General features: G+C 41.4%; 1 protein-coding gene across 1 annotated transcript in view; it reads left to right on the forward strand.

The window, feature by feature from the left end:
- The window catches only part of LOC144717606 (disintegrin and metalloproteinase domain-containing protein 12-like), a 169,660-nt gene that overhangs the window by 101,705 nt on the left and 42,432 nt on the right, over window positions 1-25,523 (forward strand). Inside the window, exons 8-11 of the mRNA XM_078593103.1 lie at window positions 4,456-4,527; window positions 5,875-6,044; window positions 8,245-8,329; window positions 14,946-15,094. Coding sequence (XP_078449229.1) covers window positions 4,456-4,527; window positions 5,875-6,044; window positions 8,245-8,329; window positions 14,946-15,094 — 476 coding nt within the window. The remainder of the gene's footprint in view (window positions 1-4,455; window positions 4,528-5,874; window positions 6,045-8,244; window positions 8,330-14,945; window positions 15,095-25,523) is intronic.

Genomic DNA, 25,523 nt, shown 5'->3' on the forward strand with positions numbered 1-25,523 from the left:
ATTTATAGCCTTCAGTCAGTGGTAGACATTCAATATTCCTACAGCACAGGGCAACAGGTAACGACGTCCCCACAAAGTGGTACTCGTTGTATCGACTCTGGAGTGATGATGGGCTGAGTCAATTATAAACGCATAGAATTGTATTGTTTGAAAACCAGACTGAAGGTAATGGCAGGAGTACTATGATACATTTTAATTGAACTGGATATGATACGTTTGTTTCGCATTGTAACATTATTCCAATTATTTTGATTTTACAAAAATCAGCTATGTAGGTAATTCGGTGTAAACATAGCATCGTTCAAAATATAAACAGATCTCCGCGTTTTTTTTTCAACCAAGGAGTTAGCAAGTGGGCTGTCAAGGTGAAAGAAGAAAATTGAATGTTTTTTATGAAGAAAAAAAAGTGACTGCAAATCTTTCTGATTATGTGATCACAGATTGGGGTCATCAATATGCCTCCAGCAACAAAATAAAATGAAAGAAATGCCTGGACCGTGCCAGAAATCCGACTGACAAGAGTTCCTTTGTTCAACTTGAATTCTTTACTCTTGGGAAATAAGACAGTTTGGCCTTCTATAAGGTACAATTGCAGAGGGATCCAAGAAGGTCAAATGCAGGCTACTGCAGTTCATGAGCTATACCAGAAGCAAAGGTAGCACAGCAGCGAAAGCCTGGTCAACAAAGCCCAGGCGGGCTCTTAATAATGCAGAATGTAGCTCAGCCACCTACCGACAGCCTGCCTAATGAGCACGCTGCTAAAATTATGTTGCAGTGGACTTTACATTTTTTTTATTTGCAATGCGCTTTCATGCGTTTGTTATTTGAATAGTGCACAATCAGCAGGCTGGATGTTGCACGCAGCTCACTTAAAACAGGCCCCCGCATTGCCGTATTTCACATCAGTGCTCTCCTAAACGAGGATTTAGGAGTGAAATTACATTCCGCACGATGCAGCCAAGCTGCACGGTGGTACATTTTGTTGATACAGGTTCCCCTAGTATTCAATTCAATGTGGTGGCTTCGTTTGAAGCTTTGTCTGCAGTAAATCATACATCACGCACGCGTGCACGTGGGTGTGTGTGTGTAAAAATATCACATTTTGGACGGCTTTATTGTCAATGCAAATGCACATTTTATATTTGTATAAATGGTAGCCAAAGTAGCATCACAATTATTGTAAGAGCAAAGTTTTGCTGCTGTTGTCGTCAGAGTTTTGTTTTGTTCTCCATAATTAGTACAGGCGTGTAAACATTATTGCTCAAGATTATATTAACAAAAGACGTTACTGTGCAATTACTATGATTAATGTTTTTTTTCAATGCAGCATTTTGTTGTGGGGACTTTTTTTTTCCCTTGCAAATGGGTTGTCACATTAAAGGCAATTTCATTAAGCCCGTAACCTGCCCAGGCTTGCCACACACGTAGCTTTCATTAGTTTATGTTTGTGTTCCTGGCACTTGTAATGCAAACAATGGCATCTCTAATTATGTAGCTGGTGCTGTCGTGGGAAAGGCTACTTCCACAGCTCTATACTTGGCCAGCCCAGGGAAGAAGGAAAAAAAACATTCAAGATATAGAACTAACGATCTCGAGTGTGTTTGCCTGCTACAATTGCATGGCTGTTAAATAATGGAGGCCCTTCTTCAAACAGAAAACTACCACTAAATTGTGCCCCGGTTTCTGATGTATTGGCTGACACATGGAGGTAACAAACTGTAAGCGCACTGAATTGCAACAGTAATGCAAAGATAATTGTGTCGAAGAAAAATTGCTCCTTAAACAAGAAATATTGTTCTCTTTTAAAGGGTGAATGGAATAAAAACATAAGACTCTGTTAGTCTTGCAAGTGTTTGATTTATTCCTCCTGGCTTTGCTCTGCTCGATAGGGAGACAGTATGGCGCAGGACGTATAAGCTTGCAGACATTCTTTCCTTCATACTTACTCCTCCTGAGGAGATACGTAGGTCAACGTTGTGCAGACATTGGCGCAATGGATTTATTGTACCCACGCTCTTTGCGCTTGTGAGCCGAGACCATTGTTGTATTTACTCTTTAATATCGTTGAGCTGGGAGGGATTTTTCGATGGCCATTCCTAAATTACTTTTTCAACAGTACGACAGTCCCTTTGTGAATTGTTTTTTTGGGAAGTCAGATCTGCCAATGCTCACATTCTACCATGTCCTTTTAGATCGCGAAGCTATAAGCACATGTACGCTCGACTGGAGCTGTTGTAAGTAAATAAGTAAATAAATGAAGGGCGTCCTTTAGATCCATTAGTGACTGAAATTAATTCATAATGGCTATTGTGGCGGGATTTGTTCTCTAAATGTTGCATGTTAAAATGTAGGTTACGGACTATTTACGTTTTAGCGTGTGCGCTTGTGCTCTCTAATCTGAAAGTTAGATAAACAATTAGCCTTTTTTACATAAAGTAAAATAAATTCAGATTATATACGTGTGTGTATACATGTAAATACGTTTACACGTTTACATTCTGCAATAACTATTCTCACTACTGTATACTCAATTATTATCGCCAATACTGGGGAGGACGGCCGTGGATAATCCAAAATCGCGGATAAACCAGAAAAGATCAATTTTCCGCGGATCTCTGTGCCAAAAATGAAAACTGAAAAAAAAGTCGGATAAATCGCTCAAAATGAAGCACAACTAACGATTTCGATTAAGTGGATCGCAGAGCCACGCCAATCAATCCAACTGCTGTAAAGATATGCAACTACTGTACTGTATTGGCGATCACGTGGATGTCGGTTCAAGCACGTGACTTGTAATACACACTTCCAAGAATAACAACGTCTAACTGTTTTTAGATTATTATTTTGGACTCAATGGAAAACCCACGAGTTATTAATTTGTCAAAATCTAATGTGCGCAATTAATTTGCAAGTGGGATAAACCGCACGCAGATAATCGAGAGTCTACTGCATGTTATATTTAATATGGGGATGCTGCTGTGGTGTCTTGTTTAGCACTTTGGATTTGCAGTCGAGCGGTCGTTGGTTTTATTCGACCTTTAGGTGCGGCGGTTGCAACAATGCGGCACTTTCCTTACACTCGCCGCGCCTCTGTCTACACACCTGTATAACCTAAACTATAAACTCAACTGATAATTGTTTTTTTACCCTTCTATCTGGCAACAAAACTGACACCTTTTTTTACAAGGAGTCATGTTTGCATAGATCACAATACCTGCAGCCATAATGCAAACAAAAAACATAACTCTGATAATATATGCACTGTCCTTGAAGTTGATTGGTCCACACCCGAGACAGCTTTCCTTAGAGCCTAGTCTCACATGGGTTGGACCAGATGACGCCGAAAGGTGCACAACTCAAAGACAATGCACCATCAGAGTATTAGAGCTCGGGGTAAGCATTTACACCATTGGAACCTCATTTGCCAGTACAAAATATGATAATTGGTTTTTTACCCTTCTATCTGGCAACAAAACTGACACCTTTTTTTACAAGGAGTCATTTTTGCATCGACCACAATACCTGCAGCCATAATGCAAACAAAAAACATAACTCTGATAATATATGCACTGTCCTTGAAGTTGATTGGTCCACACCCGAGACAGCTTTCCTTAGAGCCTAGTCTCACATGGGGTTGGACCAGATGACGCCAAAAGGCACACAACTATAAAAAAGGTGTCAGTTTTGTTGCCAGATAGAAGGGTAAAAAAACAATTATCATATTTTTTACTGGCAAATGAGGTTCCAATGGTATAAACTCAACTATTTTTATTTCACCAAGTAAAGCCCACTGAGCTGTATCGCTATTTTTCATAAACGACTTGGCACACAAATGATAGCTCAACAAAGTGACTTATTACGTGGAAATGTATTGCAGCCAAACACTCTGAACGCATATTTCTAAATGTGGAGGGAAAATCCGGAGCACCAGGAGAATAATCCACGTGACAATGGGGAGATGGACATGCAAATTCCAATGAAACAGGCGTCAGTGTTGGGGTTGAACCCACGGCCTTCTGCATACCAGGCGAGGGAGTTAACAGCCCGGTACAAATGGGTACGCTACAGTCAGTCACTTGTCACGTAGCGTATAGTGAGGTAAAGTGTGGGTACACTCACCTCTACCAAGACATCTGGTCAGTGTGGAAGAATTGGGCTTTCTAGAGCTCCCTTGGGTGGAGGCCCTTCAGCCAGCAGTGGTATGAGCAGGCAATTGCGGGGTTGCACCTTTTATATTTCGTACAAAAATTGCATTCCGCGTCGTAAATATATTTTTGCACAAAAAGCAAACTTTAGATAAAATGTCAAACTTTTCAATGTGCTATCAAATGTGCTGTCAGTAATGTTGTTTTTTTAATTGGCAACAGGTTTTTTTTGCTAAGGGTTTATTTTTAACAGGAAATTAGTTTAAACAAACGCAAGCACTGTTGTTGTTGTTTTGCATTTTTCCTTTAGTACAATCGTGAAAACAAAGATCTTACGAGGACCAAGCAGCGGATGATAGATGTGGCCAATCATGTGGACAAGGTGGGTTGGTATATTTTAGTAATATTTATTCCTGCACTGGACACAAGGCTCTGTTTAGCCCTTCATAACCCTATTTTTCCACAATAATCTCATGCTCCCTGTTGTCTCATCCTCAGCAGCTCTTGTGCACTTTTCTTTAATTAAGCGAAACTGGAGGGCTTAGCACTGAGCCTTGTCATCTTTTCATTGTACCTTCACATGTGGTGCAATGCCTTTTTTTTGCGCCATCATGAAGTATAATCATTATCATCATCCACAGTCTATCTACTGCTGGATTAAGGCTTCCTGAATCAGCCCCCTACCTCTCATTCTGCGATATACTAATCCAAGTGCCTGCACACGAGCCAATTTCGTCACTACATCTCTTCGGTGGATGTCCTCTCGGACGCATTTAACTCCTCGGCTGCCATTCCGTCAACCGAGTGCTCTTTAAATGGGCAATAATTCTGGGAGGGATAGCATAAACACCCAAAGGCCACACGCACCTTATTTGATTTTAGGGTTTTTTCCTTTGTCCCTCCCCTCTCCATTTCCTCCTCTTACCTCTCCCCCATCCCCTGCCTACCCTAGCTTTTCCCTCATTAGGTTTGTGATATTTCCCCTTCCCCGGTTATTCCTCTCCCCATTTACATTTCCATCTTCTCCCCGACGCAGTGTCTTCACTTGGTTGGAGCAGCCGCGGGGGGCGCCCCCCCCCCCCCCACCTTTCATTTCCCTTCCTCCGTATGGTTCAGTGGCGTTGAGACTGTTCCTCCGTGAATGGTGATACCAAGTTTTTTGTGAGCCGCGTTGGCATGCTGTGTCGGGCTAAAATGATCTTGAAAATTGGCAATGTGGAAGTTTTTAGTCGTGAAACGTGCACCTTAAGGCAAATCAATGGGAAGTGGTGAATGGCACCCCACGTAGTCCTTCAGATTTGTCATTAGAGCTCGTGTATGGCACAATATACCACCTGCCAAAACAAACAAAACATTTAGTGAATACAGCAGGTAAGTGATTCTCATCGGAGCAAGCATAACCCCTGTGGTAATGGGAAAGGTGATGATTTTTTTTGTTTTAAGAAAATACCCACGTACAATATAGACTGGTAAGAGATATCGGTGAGTGTAATTTTTCATCTCGACCGACTCTTAATTTTTGTACAGATTGGTAGCCATAAGTCAGTTGGAGGTAACGTCTACCTAATAATGTGAATATGTTTAAACCGTGCTAATAAATTAGCAGAGGTCATTTCCTTAAAGTGCATTTCTCACACGCTTGGATTCACAAGGTGCTCATAAATAAGCATATATTGGCCTCATAAAATATACAGGATTTTAATCTTCTCTCGTTGGGTTTTTTTGTCAGTATTACCGCTCGCTGAACATTCGGATCGCGCTGGTTGGAGTGGAGGTGTGGACAGATAGTGACAAGAGTGCGGTGACTGTCGATGCGAGTTCCACGCTCTACGAATTTCTCGACTGGCGCAAGAAGCAGCTGCTCACTCGCAAGAAGCACGACAATGCGCAGCTCGTGACGTAAGTAGCAGGGCGAAGATAAAGATTGCCCTACAGACGCACAGACTGGTGGCAATTGCAATTAGCGAGCACCTGATAAGGCCGGCACAACACAGGATGAGTTGGTGTGGCCAGTGCAATGCCCGACCCGCCTTTGTCTGATCAGTACTGATGTGTAACACACCGTATCAGGTAGTAATTTGAGGCTAATTCGACTAAGAGGGGAGGCCTAGAGCTGGCTCACATAATTGCTACTAATGTTCAACGTGGCCAGGAATCATACTCGAGCTGTCAGGTGCTTTAGCGCAGTGCACTAACCGCTGTGCCACCACTCTCCAGCAGGGCACACACAACAGACACCGCTGAGATTCTGCAGACTATCTCAGTGCAGTGTCTCTCGGCAGGGAGTGGGAGGTAGTAAATGCAAAAGATGCTCCCGTTGTGCTGTTAATAGCAGTTGTTTCTCATGACATTTTCCCATCACAATTTAAAGAAATCCCACAGTAGCACAGGTTAGTTACTTATTCTTTGGGATCTTTCGGTAAAGTCACGTAGATGTATCGTTCTGATGACGATCGCTTGTGTTGTGATCGAAACGTCGTAGATTTTTGTGATTATTTTGTTATTTCCTTTGAACCTATCTATGTGACTTTACCGAAAGACCAAAAGAATATTAATTCCTGCAGTCACGAAAGGTTTAAGTCAAGGTTAGTATCTTATTTGGGTCTACCAAAAACATGGCCGTTTGCCAATGTTGATGTTTGTTTTTTAAGCTGAGAGACATTGTAATTTCTAGCTTCCAGCTAGACTGTAGATTCAACAGATGCCCAGCTCAAAATTGTCCAAGTAAAATTACATGTTTTTAAAAATATAAATCCCTTCAGGCACAACAATATAAAGCAAAAATTGGAAATTTCCATAGCCTTGATTTTTTTATATAAACAAAAACGCGGTCTGTTTATTTTCATAATGGTTTCGCTCTTAATGTGGCCCCCAAAATACTTTTCATTAATTTTCATTATATAACTCTTAAAGCCTTTGGTGTTTAATTTGCATGACTCATTATTCCTGCTTGGCAATTTAAATAAATGTATATTGGCAAAGAAAGGTGTTAATATAGAACACCCCAATTTTATTGCAAATTAGAAACACCTTAATTTACTAATTTGAACTGAATCTATCCTGCATATATTTGAAACTCAAATATCGATGTAAACTTAAATTCTGCATACTTAGTTCACTTCACTGCTTCTTCAAATACTGAATGTAATGTATCAATATCACTTGAAACTCTGAAAATACAATAATGAAATAAACTATCCTTTGCTCAGTATCTTCACATAAAGATATAAAAAAAATATCTTATCACACAGAAAAATGTGGTGTAGTGGTTATCAAGTGTAGATTGAATCTCCCAGAAAAAAAGTGTAAGTATTTTCAACCCCCTCCCCAGCAGTACAAATGGGTACAGCGTATTCTAGATTTGAAGCTTTCGTGACTGCAAGGATTCATATTCTTGGGGTTTTCTGTAAAGTCACGTAGGTAATTTTTTTTTACTAAAATTAATAAAAGTCAAATAAAAATCACGACGTTTCGGAGGCAACACAAGCTTCCACCTGAAGACGGAAGCTTGTGTTGCCTCGGAAACGTCGTGATTTTTATTTAACTTTTATTAATATTAATTTAAAAAAAAATGTTAAGCTTCCACCTGAAGACGGAAGCTTGTGTTGCCTCTGAAACGTCGTGATTTTTATTTTACTTTAATTAATTTTAGGTTACATTTTTTACCTACGTGACGTTACTGAAAAAACCCAAGAATACAGTGTAGTCGTTCGGTAGGTTGCACATGGTGGAGTGACGGGCAGGAACTCCAAACCTACTTCTCAGACACCTCGCCAGCACTGACAAGTAGGCTAAATACCTTGATATAGCGTCTCTTTATCGCTCATTCTCGTGTAGTTGGAGGCTATTCTGCCAGCAGTGGCACGAGCAGATACATTGTAGGGCCGCACCTTAACCTTTGCCACATTTTGCCCACTGCGCTCCACCACGGCGATCAGCGAGTTTTTACATAACACTCCGTAACTGCTAATAACAGAACTGTAACAGACACACATTAAACCCCACAACCATTTTTTCCGAGACATTAAGCAATAACATGCCTCTCTATTGCTTATGTGATTGTTTTGTCATTTCTTCCCCCCCCCCTCCCCTTTAACAGAGGAATTTCCTTTCAAGGCACCACCATTGGGATGGCCCCTCTCATGAGCATGTGCAGTGCTGAGCAGTCGGGTGGAGTAAACATGGTGAGAATAATGCCAGAGTGCCCCTGGTTGGTCTCTCTCTCTCACACACACACACAAAATCAGCGTGCAACATCAGCATTCATCGGCCGAAACCAGAAACGTTCAATCTATTCGGATGACTGTGCTGTCAATGTAATGGAGGTTTCTCTTGGAGATTCCTAAAATTGTATCTCCCAAAGCTAAGTCACACTGTACGCTTAAATAACCATTTTACGTGTGTGCCCTCCACATGGAAATGGCAAATTTCCAATGTGATGCGCGCTGTGTTATGCGCAATGTGCGTGACAGTACCGCTAAAAAAGGGAAACATTTAGTTTAATCAAAAGATATTTAGAAATAGGCATGTTCATACTCGTTTACTTGGCACGCATGATGTAATTGCTGTCATATTCTGCTTATTATCACTTCCAGGTGTTTTGTCCATCGTCACTGTCGTACTGAGAGTTATCTTTTTTAAAATTCCTCATAAGGAATTTCACGTTTCACCGAAGAAGATAGCGCTTGCGTGTATGCACAACTTTGTATGATGGTCGCTATTTTTACAATTAATTTTGCGAGAGTCGGGTCTAAGGGCTGAAAATAAAATATCTGAAGAATGAGAAAAATGGTTTGCGATCTGGCTGGATCCCACATTATTTTGAGTCTGGTTGAATAAAGTGCTTCTTGATCTGCTGTAGAAGTCCTCCTTTATGTAACCTGATATATGAGGAAGCTCACAGAAGTATATTTGCTGGTTACCTGTTGTTTATTCATTTCAGGTTCATGCAAATATCAGCTAATGTGTCTCACATCAGTAATTTAATTTATTCATACCTATACAAATCTAAATGTTCTTCCCTGAAAAAAGAAAGTTTTTTTTCCCATTGGTGTGAACTACCGAGAAGAGTATATGGGCCAGTAATATGGACACTAACAAAAAAAAATCTAACAAAAAACCGAAGAGTGAATGATGAAGTGTGGAGAGATGCAAGCTTTAAATTACACTTTGAGACAGAGAGAGGAACATATGGCTTGGAGAACATACGTAAGGTTAATTACATCATTAAAACTATTCTCGAAAAGGAAGTGGGTTTGGGCAGGACACGTTGCCGGAACGGATAATGGCAGATGGTGAAGCAAAATGACAGCCGGGGAACGGAACACGTCCCAAATTGCGTCCCGCTGGGAGATAGAGCAGTACAATCAACTTGTGTGCGAGCATTGGGTGGATTGTCGTGCGATCGTGAGAGAGATGGTGGCCATGTGGGTAGGTTTTTTTTTTTATCGAGCAGTGGATTTACCAAGGCTGATAAAAGATTGTCATTAATATTCCAATACCATTTAACCTCCAATAAATGTCTTTTTTTTATTATTAATTTGCATTCATTCCATAGTATTTTATCTAACTCTGGAAATGAAACTAAAATAACATGTAGATTTCCACACCATTTTTGGTATTGTAAAAAAAAAAGTAACGGTTCAATTATTTATTACTTTATTTCCTCCCTGGCTCCATGTCCCAAGGGAAGAGGTAATGGCACGTGATGTTCATTCAATGAATGTGCAGCTGGGAGGGGCAGGGGGGGCAGTGTGGATCAGCCAGAGTGGTTGGTGGGAATGGGATGTGGTGACATTTAGTAATTTCATAATTTCCAGGATGTGCCAGGGGAGGGGCGGGTGGCGTCCAATGTGATTCTTCACCCAGCTGCTTCCCGTTGTAGCCTATCTTGACACCAAGCTTGGGTACAATACGTGGTTGTTATCACAATTGCCCAGTGTTGCCTGCCAAAGTAAAAAAAACAAATGTCTGTTTCCCTTCTTTCTTACGCCTGCAAAAATAAACTCATTGCTCACCTCCAACCCGGGATGGCCAGGCTGTCCCAAGGAAACAAACACAATTTCCTCGTGGTTCTTTTTAAGTAATGTCACAAGAGTACGTACAGGGTTCCCGTTGGCACATTTACATCGGCAAAGAAAAATATTGCAAGCAATACAACATTTCCTTTATATGTTAGGTTAACTTTTTAAAGCTTTTGTGAATTCTTTAAAATAAAATAAAAAGGTTGAACTAAATTATTCCAGCCATTCTCAATTCTCCACTGGAATAGTAATTTTTGTGCACAGGTTGTCACCTCAGTTCCAAATGTCAAACTTCCCACAAAGAGGGGAATTTTTTCTTTTCTTTTTGTTTCCTTACCCGCTATTTGACTTTCATTCCAGCCATTCAAAAGCATCCAATGAGCATGCATATGAACTGATCCACTGAGTCGTGTCTTTAAAAAGTTGAAATTAAGCAAAACTAAGCTCATCATGCCTATCACAAACACTGGCACACAACAGAGGGAAGACATTAACCGGGCAGCACTTGAGCCAAATTGCACTTTTCGGTCACCAAAGAAAGTGTGAAGCCTATTGCTATGAACATTGTCCTGATATATGTTTTTATGGCGTGTGAAGCACCATTGATGGCAATCGTGGTGAGTTTATATAAGTGGTAATTTACCACGGCAATCAGAGTGCCTTAAAAAAACACATACATGTGGGTAACATTTGGCACCATAATACAGAGAAGAAAAAGATCCTCAGTTAAAACCTTATTGGTTGCTGGGGCGAGCGCTGTTCACAGAGCGTATGAGGCAATGGTGTGGCCTGGACAACCCCCAGCTACTTTTGTCCCCAATGCGTATACTTACATGCTGCACTGTCTACTTGAATAGACCCAAGGGAGACCCAAACCATGTTCATATACAACTTTCCACGAGTGAATTGTACCCAAGTCACTGGGTTTTCAGTGCAGAACACTAACCACTGCGATATCGCTCCACAATTGTAGTGTCGCACTGTACCATCGCTATCACAGCACAAAAACACCCCTAGGATTGTTGAGGCAAGTAATGTTTGCAAGCACCTATTAAGGCCAGCACTACAATACAGATATATACGTGCCCACAAGATGGCTTATATATAGTACATGCTTTCGTCATGAATTCGATTCATGTGGTCAATAGCAGCGAATATGTCATCGCCATTTGAAAGAGTGGGTTTTCAAATATTCACCCTTATTATCCATATAAATAAATGAGTAGGGCTAAAGTTTTGCTACCTGAGGTGACACCAATTAGCACCATAGCCCATGGACTAAGTGACAGTTTAAGAAATTGTAATTTTAACAAATGTCTGAGATTCTTGATCAACATTTTGAAGCGGTGCATATATCTTGAGGACAAAGCAATATTTTATTTCATCTTAAGCCTTTTTCTGCTGAAATGTTTTTGAATCCCTGAGTGTAAATGTTTTATTTAGGTCGGGTTACAGCCGCCTAGCATGGATAGAGCAGAGGATGTTGAAATAAATAGTGTGCAAAGCTGGAAGCCATAAATCAGATGGACGGCATTGCTTCAGTGATGGGAAAGCTGTGCACAGCCAACGTGGCTGGGTCATCCTGTACGTATAGTTTTAAACAAACATCACTCTACCAAAATTTGGCTCTAAATAATCTGAGTTATTTCAATCACTTCACAGAAGCAGGACAAAGAATACATATTCCATGTACCCTCACATAGTACATTTTAAGCACCCTTGCCTATCGTTTGAACAGATTTCCTATTTTATACCGATGCTGTAGATTTTCTGCATGTGTTATTTTTCGGTGTATTTCAAGCGTAGCTTGTTTGCAATAGTGGGGCTAGTGGCTTTAAATATAGTGTGAAGTACAACGGAACATATTTAAGTAGCATCTATCATACGTTTGCAGCATTGGCATAATTGGCAATGTGCTGTAGTGTCTCAGAGCGTGGTCCAATTTAGCCCAACAGGCTGGATGTTTGTGAACAAAATTGGAACGTGCGGTTTGTTTAAAAGATTTTTACAACAATGAAGGCTAGATTGCATTTGGTCTTATTCATACAGCAATTATCCTATTTTTGCTATCCACTCTTATTTACCTGCACGCTTGGCTGCTTACTAATATTTTACAACGGGAATTTTTACATTTCTTATAATGTGCTCACACGGTGTGTTTATTCTTGCCATGTATGCTGCTGTTGAAAGAGTGACGTGCACTCATGAATATAGATATATTCATTTTATGTCAGCCTTGATTTATCCACTGCAGGTAAAAGGTGTCTGCAAATAGTTGCCATCTCTCAGTCTTTCGATGCATCAACCCCTGTAGCTCATGCACACGGTGGCGAGATGTTGACTACCTCACCTGGTATACAGGAGCCATGGGTTCGATCCCAGCCCTGACGCCTGCTGTATATTTGGAGTTTGCATGTTCTCCCCGTGGTCAGGTGGATTTTTCAACAGCTCCTCCGGTTTTTCTCTCCACACTTGGAAACATACATTTATAATATTTGGCTGCTATGCATTTACACATGATAAGCCACTTCGTTAAGCTTTCATTTGTGGCCAGATCACTTCTGAAAAAAGCTATATAGATCAGTGGGCCTTACCTGGTAAAATAAAAAAAGAGTTTCGTTTAGGATTATATTTAATTGCTCCATCTCTGTCATAGACCTGCTGTCGGGCATAGTCTCTCCTTTGGCTTCCACTCTCATCAGTCTCGTCCTTGCCCATATTCCCTGAGGACAAGCGAGGTCAAGCGAGTAAATCCCTGATAATCCTAGGCCACGTGGCTGCGACGGTCGAGAAGCTGCGGTGGGCCAGGTTTGCACATCCGGGCTCTTCACTGGTGCCTGTTAAACAATCGGGACCCCCACACGGGGGAAATATTTCGATAGGTTCCCTTGTCCAGACCAGCTGGACGAAGACCTCGTGAACTCACCCCAGCTGGACAGCGCGGTGGATGGGGTGGGGGGGTTGCTGGCAGTGTGGCGTTCATCTCGCACTTTTACCAACCGCTCCCGTCTGGACACTTTGGTTGTCCCAGGATGGCAGCTTTGGGTAGAGCTGTCCTTTCGGCTGTGGTTGTCCAATATAACGCATTGGGTTGGGGAGGGAAAATCTAATTTTTTTCGTTCCCACCTCCAACGAGGCTCTGGGTACGGTTCTAATGTCAATGGAGCATGTCGGTGACTACTGTGTGAACAAACTAGATTTTGGTGCTTGCATTACATCTGGTTTCCATAAGTGGTCACTCAAATTCTCCGCATCTCTGCCCACCGTACCCTTAAAAATAACTTTTCTCAACAAAAAAGGGAGGGCGGGGCGGGGTGGGGTGGTATCTATCGGACGGTGGTATGCATGGGCTGGTTAGCTACGTGGCATTGACCCGTGCTGTTGTATGTTCGTGAGAAAATGTTGACTGCTTGTTTGTGCTAATAGGGTTTTTCCGCTTTTTTGGCAACAAGGAATCATGCTTACATTAACCACAATACGTGCAGTCAAATGCAAAAAAAAACAATACTCTGATAATTTATGCATTGTCTTTGAAACTGATTGGTCCACACCAGAGACAGCTTTCTTTAGAGCCTAGTCTCATATGGTGTTCGACCAGATTACGCCAAAAGGCGCACAGTTCAAAGACAACGCACTATCAGAGTAATGAGAGCTCGGGGTGAGCAGCTACATCATGGGACCTCCTTTGCATTCGACTGCAAGTATTGTGGTTAATGTAAGCATGATTCCTTGCAAAAGGTGTCAGTTTTTGTTGCCAAAAAAAGGGGAAAACCCCTATTAGTATATTTTGGTACTGGCAAAGGAGGTCCCACGATATGCTTGTATGTGGTTTAAGGACCCCGTATCATCACTCACTGTTGTTCGCTCTTCTCTATTTCATACCGCCTCCACCCAGTCCCCCTCCGTCTATAAGCACAGATACAAATTTATATAATTATAAATGCAAGTTTGTAATGCAGAAGCTAATTTCCCCGAGTGCCGGGCACTGGAACGGTGTTCTAATGTGCGTAATCGGAGCGTGTCAATCACCACTTATTTTACATTATGTGCAATGACGGTAAAATAAATTGGTGGATTAAAAAAAAACCTCTGACACCATCATGTATTTTTTATTAACACCCATCTCCAGAATGTGGGCAGAATTTATTTATTTAAAAATATATTGTGGAACACAAAAATGCTAAACTCTGAACACTTTATTTCTATCCATAATAGAGTTTTTTTTTGGGTTAGATCGCGTAAATATATAAATCTGTCGTTAAAACCCGCCACCACCCGACACAGCCAACTAGTAAGGGTTGTCACGTAAACAGAACGTGGCCAATTCGTCACTAGTACAGCACACCGGTGTGTTGGAGAGCCAAGCCACAACATTTACAATCTGAGTACGACGTTTCGCCAGTAATTACAACTAGCTTCATCAAGCGATGATGCCAGTTTGTAAATGTTGTGGCTTGGCTCTCCAACACACCGGTGTGCTGTACTAGTTACGAATTGGCATGTTCTGTTTACGTGACAACCCTTACTAGTTGGTGGTGGCGGGTTCTAATGACACATTTATATATTTACGAGATCTAACCCAAAAAAACCTCTATTATGGATGATATTGGTCGCGAAAGCCTACGTGTTAAACTTTATTTCCAGTTATCGGTATTATCGATCAATGTCACCTCGACCTCAGCGCTGCCAATGAGCAATGGTACGCGGTCCTCAAACGCTCATTCTGTTTAATGCGGACTGGCCAAGCAGTATTGTTTTGCTCCGTCCGCTCGCTCAGGACCACGCGGTGAACCCTGTGGGACTGGCGGCCACCATGGCCCACGAGATGGGCCACAACTTCGGCATGAACCACGACACGCCAGAGCGCAGGTGCCACTGCCAAGCCAACTCGGAGCAGGGCGGCTGCATCATGGCACCATCAACCGGGTAAGCCCCACGTGCGAGATTCGACATTCGATGTGGAACGCAGCGCGCGCTCGCATGTATCGTAAACCAGCCAAGGTGAAGGTGCGGCTTTGCAATTGCTTTATTGTGCCGCCGCTGTGAGCAGGGAGCTTCTACTAGAGGGGAGCTCTAGAGCCTCCTCCAAGAGAAGGTATTTTGGCCTCTTCTTCGACACTGGCCAGACAACTTTCAAGACGCGGGAGTCCCCACGGTTCGCCCCCCACTACGCGCAACCTGCCCATCGACTAACAGTGGGTGGATGGATCGAGGCACGGGGGATCCAAGCAACTTGCACCGTCGTTTGAACCCGCCGCACTGGGAACGAATCGATGGCACGTCCAGTGTGCTAACCGTTACACTACGCTAGTATCCTCAGAAACTTGTGTAAATAACAACGGTAGCCGTATCCATCTATCCATGCTCAATTCAGAAATGGAAAAATGCCTCCCCTTTGCTATGTTGTTAATAGATTTTGTTTTAGCATACCCAACCATGCTGGTTAATGCAGGCTGTATGTATGTTGAACTTCTTTCGCACCGTACGTAGGCAACCGTGCTAATCGGAGGTTGGTAGAGAGGTACATGGTGGTGGGAAGGGAAAGGACTAGTTCCGATATCACTTGCCAATGATGTTAGTAGTGGCCAGGAATCAAACTTGAGTCTTTGGGTTCATAGCGAGGCATGCTAAACACAGTGCCACCGCTCCACCCGTCACAGCCAGAGTAGAGCAATTTTAAAAAGTAGATTGAGAACCCATCATGAGCGCAAGAGTTCCACGAGTCTCTTTGAAACGCTTGCTAAATAAAGCACACGACTGTCATGGATGATGTATGACACCTGGTTACTGATAACACTGTGTAACAATAAACTATATATATATTTTCTTCCGTAGGAAGTGTTATTTCCTACTTGCTTATGCCTCAAAAGTACAGTAAATGGCTATTTGTGGCCAGAACAGTGATATTTTGAAATGTACATATTTTCAATGAGAAGTCGTGTGCATTTGTGTCATTCTTTCATATAAAGTCCTGGTCACAACAGCAAAGTTTGTGGGGAATAATAGACATTTTCTATTGTTTTGAGGCATAAGCAATTAGAAAAAACACTTACTACCCAGGAACAAAACTCGTGTTACATAGTGTATTCACTCTCTTCATTAGTGCCGCTGGAGCTATGCACTGTTAAATCTAAATTGAAAATTCATTTCTTTATGACATATTTTTGTATTCAATTTGTTGTCCTTCCCCCGGACCTCTGAATAGCACAGAAGTCTTTGTGCAGTACGAATAGGAGTCCAACATACATATGTATGAATGGTGTGCATATTGTAAGGTTGTTTGGAATAGGATTGTTAAATGCATGATAAAGTGTGGTTCATAATTATTGCATAAAAATTTACAACCGTGTACATCTCTTTCCACCATGACTACAATGATTTTCTCCTTCTGGTTCAATGAATTGTCACCAATTGGGGTTGCGATTTGAGTCCCCAATGAGTTCTTTATAATAAAAATGTTGTAGTCTTGTGTTTACTGTTTTGTTTTTTTGATTTGTAGATTTTTTTTTTCAAATTTTTTTTATATATATAACAGCCTAAATTTCACATATGTATTTACATTTTTTGTAAAATCTGTTATTAAAAAAACCACACACAGGATCGCCATAAACCAATAATTTGGCAAACATCCTACTAAGGCTTGGGGCTTGTGATGGATTATGTGTATGCTTGAAGATGCTACAGTGTTTATATATAATAACCCAAGCTGCCTCTATTGCTTTTGCTATTTTAATCCGATTTGACCGGGCATACCCACGTGGTTACCCGTTCGAATGATTGCCTAAGAATGGCCTTTTTGAACACAATTATTTGAGGCAGTAATCAATCCATTTCATTCTGTTAATCACTCGAGCCTACAACCTTGACACCGTCTGACTCCCTAGCCAGCCTCGGAATGCCCTCCCCCATGCAATGTCGCAAAGGCCATATCACCTTGTCTGTCAAACACGCTTCAAGCACAACCATTACCATGTTTTTTTTTAAGCTGGCTAATCACTCTCTTGGCCAGCGTTCCCCATCTCCCACCACCAATAAACACGGAGAGCTTACATCTGCCAAAAATAACAAATGCTGGAGCTGAATTGCAACCTCCGTCTACGTTAAAAGCGACTTAACTGTACCCTTGTAGTTTATTCGGAGTTATTTCGAGGGTTTCTTTTCTTTACTGTACATCTATACATTCACTGATGGGATGCTTAAATAATAATGACTCGTATACATGCGTAGGTTTTCGCGGTTGTGTCATATACAGTAGTTGAAGTGGGCCGATATATGCGACAACACGCCATACAGGCATTTGTCAAAATACCGAATGTTTATTTCGGAACTGTTCATAATGGTTCCTATAAATTTGATATTTCTGCAGTGGGGGTAATGGCAGTGGACATGGGCTGCAGCACGAATAGGTTTCAAACCGGATATACGGCTATCCGACTGGCTTACCCGTCCCTATTGGACATATATGAAAAAGAGCGTCATATCTCATCGGATTAATGCAGGATAAATAAAGATTCTGATTCTGAGACGGGTGTTTAGATTGCACTGAGCGCTCCACGCGATGTCTGATGTTTCACGTCATGTGGCTGGGAACTTTTTTCAGTCCCTGAATATTCACTTGCTGAATATTGAATGTTCAATATTCAATAATTCAAGAAGCTCCCAGCATGTGGAGTGAAACGCCAACATATGAAGTACGACCCGACAAATCCCATTGGAGAGCACATCAGTAATGCTTATGCAGCTGGTCCACACTGAAATTTCTCCAAACATCAGCTGGCTATAATGTTGTTATTGTGTCTTTGAAGATGTGTCTGTGTGTGCAAGAATACAGTAGCAGGCATTTGAGAACATTTCATAGCACACAGTTTGAGCCATGCTACATCTGGCAGTGAGACAGACTTCAGGGGTGGTGTGAGCACTGGGTTTGAAGTGTGTTCCTGCATAGGGGAACTGGGATTGTGTTGCCTATCTTCTGACAAGCGCAGCTTCATTGAGTGTTGTGCATTTGAAGGGACAATGAACGCCAGAGGCTTATTTACTCCCAGGTTGTAAATATCATGTGACGGTCGTTCCAAGGCTAGATAAATACATTCTTTCTTAGCAATGACCTGTGGTTACATTTTATATTGTGGTTGTAGAGTCGGTACTTGTGGTCTAACGAATGCATTTCCCAGTATTAATAGATAAAAGCATTGTTAAGCAGCATTGGAGTTTACTTTCCTGCTGAATGCCCGCTATGATCAAACTTCAGTAGCTGAACAGTTGACTTTCACTGACAAAATGAGTAACGATGCTTTAATTCACCTATTTAAAATCTAATGTTGAGGATATGATCATTAATGACGATAATTTGCCATAGTTTGTCAACACACTTTTGTACGACGGTTCCCCCCAGATTGCTGCTCATGGGAATTGCTTCACGTCACCGTATTGCTCAGTGCTGCTTGTTGAAGACAGGGAACCCAGAAATGGTTCAGGTGTCACTTGCTAATGCCTGCGAATTGAGCTCAGGTCAACAAGTTCACAGCCCATTGTAACTGTGATTTATTTTAAAGAAATGTCCCAGCTGTTCATATTTTCCCAGCACACTGTGCTCGGCACTGCACATCTGCTCGCCAAGTGAATTGTGCGTGGAAGAGTCCCGTTATTTACAAACCGACCAGGTGGCTCGGCGGTATAGAGAAGTGGCTCGCAGTCGGAAGGTTGCGAGTTCAATCCCTGATTGAGGTATTGCTTCCACTTTGTCCTATGGATAAAGTTGAAGTCAACAATGGTTGTCCTATGGATAGATGAGTCGTCACTATGGGAATGCAGAATTTACATCAGTTGCTCAGGGCTGTAAATAGGAAATTAGCGCACCCGCCCCTATGACTTGACTATTTGCATGCTCGGCATCTTACATGACAATTATAGCTAATGTCGAGACAACGAGTTTAAATGAGGTGAAAACAAGACCGAATCACTGACTCTTGAATTGAATTACTGCACTGAATTGTCATTGCCCCAGTACGCGTGGAACATTGGACCAATGTTGTGCCAATGTTGGTCCAACGGTTCCAACCACATCTTAACTTATCTAGGATTTTATAGAGCGCTTTCGTCAAAGTGCTTTACAAGAATTCTAAAATAGTACATGAGTATCGGCTGATGGGGAAAAGGGATGGCGTTCGAGTGTTGGGGAGGGGAAGGGATTGCATGGAAGGGTGATGATAGGGAAAGTGAGGGGTGAAGTTAGTAAAGGGGGAGGATGGTAAAGGTTTTCAGGATGCGGACAGGAAGTAGTCGAGGGATACGCGATGCCGACTGGCCCAACGATGCATGATTACTGTGAATTTATAGAATTGGAGCGTGGCGTGGCTGGGTGTGGTTGATTCCTCGCATACTGGAAGGAATGCACTCTGAGATACATGAACAGAACGTAAAAGATATGTTTTAGTCCTGCGGGCCTATTGGCTTCCCAGACCAATATTTTCCCGCAACATTTGTTGACGCAATCACATCCTTGACTGGTCTTCAACACTGCATTTCATTAGCAGAGTCAGTCTTTTCGAACAAATGCTGTGGGATTTCCAGATGTTCTCAGCAGGCTCACTCAATACAAATGACGGAGTCCTGTTCAACGCAACACAGACTTTTATATTTTTTGGCTTATTTAAGACAGGGGGAAGCATGATTATGTTCAGACAATCATGCACAGATCAGAGTATATTTTATATTTGTTTAGACTAAAGTGCACATTCACTATTTACACATTTATGTGATTATCCAACCAGATCAAATAAACACATGCAATATACACTGAAATGTCAGTGAAGGAAAACTGAAACATGGACATTATATTGCCTTTTGTTCGGCACATATTTTAATTCTTGAGACGTTTTTTCCTCTCTTTGAAATTTCTGCTGATGCGGCACAGTTAATCATAGACATATCTCAATGGGATGTTTTTCTCATTTTCTATAGTTAAACCCAACGTGGCAAGTAAAATGTATGACTGTATTTAGAGCTTTAATATTACAATTTTATGATGTGAAGCTCTGGGGCATCGGCCATTCTTTGTTATCACTTGCACGGAATATTAAGGCAGGGTCAAAGTGTATTAAAACAACTGGCGTAGCACTTTCAAAAACATTTTCATATCACTGCATGTTCTTAAATGACAGAAACGTTCAACATATGACTATTGGCTTCGCATTACTTTTCTATTGGCCCACGCATACCTACAAAGTACTGCCTCGACTATTTTTTTTTTACTTAGGTCCAGTTCACAGTGAGCCTGGTTAGATTGACGATACACATGTAGTCGTGTTTGCATAGGCAAATTAACAGCACAAGCGAAAAACAAATAATTGAAACTGTGTGTCATGTCAAAGCGATTCCCTTCGAATTGTGAACTCTGTCCTCTGAGGCGCTCCACTGCTCAGGAAATTTAATTGGATCCATATGCCCTGCAACACGGACCTCGGTGTTGCTAGGCAATTTGTTTTGAACTGGTGTTGTAAATGTTGTCAAGAGTTCTCGTCCTTTGTTTTGGTTTTGGGTTTTTTTTACACCAAGGGAAACGATGTATGGTATACAGTAAAACAATTCTCCTGTTTCGTATCCGCATGGCATCACATTGAATGTTTTTTTTGCTCTCCAGAACACGATGCTCCTTAATCTTTTATTCTTGCTTTGAGTTCTGATGGATACTTTATTGGGCTGAAAATCATAGCAATGTTTTTAATGCTACGTGTCTTTTTTTTCTGCTGCTGCTGCTGCTGATGTGGCATCTACGATTCTTATTAATATGGTTGCTGCTGTTAGGCATGACAATGGCTTTTAACACTTTCCAAACCGCGACTGAAAGTGATAATGCATCGGCTCTGTTCGTCTGTTCGTCTTTGTATCCACGTGTCTGCCTGCGGTTAACGTGGGGTATGATAAAGGCGGCTACTGCATCGCGCGCTTTCAGATGCGCTTGTGCGGCCTTCTGGAACGCTGTTCCGGTTAGGAAGCCACTGGAGATTTGCACTTTTAAATCATCTAGATTTAAAACGAATTTCCTTAGAACTGCTTTTTGTGCAAAGTCAAATGCACGTTGGCAAGCGTTGTGCATGCATGATTTTTCTGGTTTTGTGATGCATGATGGAACTCTCATGCCCTTATGTCTGATTCTCAAACCGCTGTAAAATAAGTGTAACTGAATGAGATGTCTGTTATTAAAAAAATGTAAATGAAGGTTTACTGTTCAATGGGCAGTATGAAATACACTATGCCAATAATGTGGTCTTATCATATCTAGAAGGAAAAAAATGCTTATCTTATTTCCTCAAAATTGGATTTGTGTATCCATGAAATGCAATGCATTATGTTCCGGGTTCGTAGCGCGGCACGCTAACCACTGCGCCATTGCACCACACATGGAGTCTTTACAAGATCAAAGCTTGAAAAAACCCAACAATGAATTGTGGTTTTGCTCAATTACTTATAACCGTCTTGAGCCAGTGGTGGCAATAATGCACTGTAGTTTTGTGGCTTGGAACTGTTTCCCATGGAGAAATCGATCTTGACACCCCACCAAAGGTGCCCTCAAGATGGTACTCATTTTATTGGCCCTAGAGGGATGGGGTGCTGAGTCGGCACTGGCTGTGATGTGAACTCGTGAATGGGAATAATTTTTAAAAGCGGTCATTGTATAAATAGAGCATGTATGTATGCCCAGCAAATAATAATTATGTTACTGTTCCATACATCAGGACATTGTGTTCCTTATCAGTCGATTGTTACAAAACAACGTGATCATTATCATTGACGGCTATAAACGTGTGCTTGAAAATGGATTTTGGGTTTCAAGTGTATCTTGTGTAACTGGGGAGATGACTAGAGGGTCATCTCGTTTGCAATAGTGGCCTGGATCAAAGAAAGATTGAGCAGTGACGTAGAAAGAAAATACAACGATGCAGTTAATACAAATCAAAGCAAATCGAAAGCAGGGCCAACAATAACCAAACTAAAATCGTGGTCAAAACAACCACGTTGCCAAAGAAATCGAAATCAGTGCATAAGCATAAATAATTATAAAATAAGAGCATACCCTGCAACAAAATTTGTCGTGAACAAATTACTTTTAAAATCGATTTGTAGTAAAAATGGTATTCAGCCTCTAGAATACGGTTGATAAAACATATTTTCATCTGGTGGTGTAAGCTGCTGTGCTTTTTCTAACTGCCCTTTTGTCAAAGTAATTAGTTTATATTCATGTGCGATTCAGTGTGTGCTGGTAAATGTTAATGATATTAGTAGCACAATCTGCCATACATGGCTAGCTTAACCTTAAGTCCAGACTACCGGATCGGATATGGTTTTCTGAAAACCAGGAGATAATTCTTGATCTCTGCAGTAACGGAACCGTGAAATTTAATATTGTTATGGCTGTATCATATTACCAATTCCCGTACTTTTTTGTTTGGTGTCTGTGTGTTTTCCAACTGCATTTGCAGTTAAACATGTGTGTATCAAATGGAATGGAAAATCAGTTGTTTCTAGATATTAACTCTTCACTTGTTTTTCACGTGACAATGGAATGCAATGCAAAGTTCTGGCCACTCAAGCCTCATTGCGAAAGCCATGCACATCTCACAAATCATCGTCATCATCGTCAGCACTGGTCAATCCACTGCTGGATGAAGGCCTTCCCAAGCTGCCACCATCTCACTTGATCCAGCAGTGTAATCATATGCTGAACACTGGCTCGCTCCATCTCCGCAGTGGTAGATTTGTCGTATGCGTTTTGTTCCTATTTTCCTGAGCATCTGCCATCATCTCCACGAGTGCCATTTCCTGACTTTGTCATATCTCATAATGACATTGAAATATGCCATTTTAGCAACTACTTCGGTATCTGGTTAGGTAGCTCGGCGGTCGAAAGAGCGGCTCGCTCCATTGCAATCGCGAGCCGCTCTATGAATGTGGTTTCCACCAGCGGCACAGGCCTGTAAACGAGAGATGAGCACCACTTCATTGCTCATTTGAGCAATGCATCACTTTGACTTTACACTTCTAAATATGAGCACAATTTTACAAGTTTTTGTTCAAAATGAATACACTTGGTGCTTTAGACTCATTGAAAATGTTTTAATAAGCATGTCGTGAATATAGCCGTAATTCTAAATGGCCCAAGAGTATCTTAGATTGAGCGAGCGTGGTTGCTTTTCAGTGGCTTCTAGGTCTTACCTGCTTCGAAGACAATTGATTTTCTCCTTTACGCTTCTCCCTTTAGATAGAGCCGTAAATTTTAATGGGGCATCCATGCCCATGTGTCCGTGTTCTGAAGGAGCCACTGAGGAATTGATAACATTGAGCGAGCTGTGCAAGTATGACTTGTGAGTTCTGTGCAGAGAGCAGTCGAGGCACTGATTAAAAATGGGCAGCCCAATTGTGTTCACACTACAGTATTGCAAAGCCGATGAGATAGTATTCGCATTCCTTTTTTTGTTTATTTTCAACTATAGCTGCGTTATTTGAGTTGTTTGATAGTCGTCTGCGGACGTGTCATTTTATGTAGTGAGCTAAGGGGACATGCTTTCACACTTTTATTTTTCCGTGTATATACGATTCATAAAAAATCTAATTAATTTTGAACTAATTTGAAAGGATCAAGGCCTTGCACATGGGAGTTGTTTAACTATACTTCACCGCAACCACACCGTTCACCGTGCGTTCGTTGAGGTTTAGATATCACTAGGCACTGGTATTAACCAGGGCCAGGAATATAACTTGACAGGTCAAGCTCATAGCATAATGCGCGAGCCACACACAACCACACTGCCTGTATCTATAATCTATGGAATCCTAAAATCTCCAAGTAAAATTGAAATGTAAAATTAAAATACCTACAGACAATTGAAAGCAGAATTCTCTAGAATTCGATGAGCAGTTTGAATGGCCGTTTTGTAAAATATATGTTTTTCATTTGGGAATAATGCAGTAAAATGCTAATGACAAGGTTTGTATCATATTCAATCACTTCATTCCTTACTTGCATTTTGGTTCAAGTTATAAACTATAACATTCCTCTAAAGCCCTTCATATGTTTTATTTTGTTGCACTTTCTTGAGGGTGGGATTATAAAAAAAAATCATTTATGATGCCCAGAACCACCAATACATTATAGCAGCATTTGACAGGTCAGAGATTTGTTCTCTCTTGTGAATTTTTTATCACTGTATCACTTCATCACAGTGACAAAACTCTCTAAAATACCGGGTTGGTAAACTGAAACCCATATCATCATCATCATCAGCAACAGCCATGGTCAATCCACTACTGGATGAAGGCCTCCCTAAGTTGCTGCCACCATGTCTTGTCATTCAGCAATTGAATCATCCACCGAGCATTGGCACGTGGGCTGATCTCACAACTCCAAATGAAGCGTGCCACAAAATATAGAAAGAATATGTAACAAGTATTTGATTTTAAATTAGTATTTAATTTTGGAGAATAGTTGGAAAGTGCTGCACTCATTTTCAGTTTTTCACAAAGTGAATCAAATTCCCCAAGTGATGCCTGCACACTAAAACATATTAAATGGTTATGAAATTGCTTAATTTGTAAATGCAGTTGCTCTGACATTTTGCAGTTATACAATTCTATTCTTTTTTTAGGAATATAAATTTCACTCATTTCACTCTTAGCTTATAAACAACTCATTTGAAACGTACTTGTTTTATAATTACACGCCATCGTGTGGGTTTGGCCACTTCAGCACCGTCCTGAATGTTTATTGTGTATTCTGTCTCTGTCAGTGTGTAACCCTATCCAGCAGACACTATGACCTCCAGAAAGAAAAAGTGGTGTATATAGTCTCTTCTATGCTTCCTGAGAGATAAAGTCAGAAGATAGATAGAAAGATAAAAAATACCATTCACACACATCCAGCTGGTCCAGGCAACATAAATCTTTAAAAAATAACAATATTATACTGTGGTTTTAAGCTCTCTGTGTTTGAATCAATGGTACTGCCAGTGGTGGAACAAAGGGGCGTGGGGGTGGTGGTGGGGGGGGAGGTGGGAGCGATGGGGGAATGCCCCCCCCCTACTCCCGAGACTCTGAAAATTTGTATTTTATTGATATTTACTGGAGGAAATACATTGCGTGTTTTATTATTATTAATGTAGGGCCCTATTTAAAGAAAGCTTGACATTTCAGGACTGCTCCCCCACCCACCCACCCATCACCTGCCTCCCCTGGGACTGTTCTAGATCTAGATTCAATTCACCCTTGGGTACAGCTCACGTGTGCCTGCTGTTGTTTGTGGGGCTCGTGGCACGAGAGGCAACTGCTCATAGAGCCAATGGCCCTCGCAGCTTTAGCT

Source organism: Lampetra planeri, chromosome 4 (assembly GCF_965212315.1).
Source record: "Lampetra planeri chromosome 4, kcLamPlan1.2.h2, whole genome shotgun sequence".
NCBI lineage: Eukaryota > Metazoa > Chordata > Hyperoartia > Petromyzontiformes > Petromyzontidae > Lampetra > Lampetra planeri.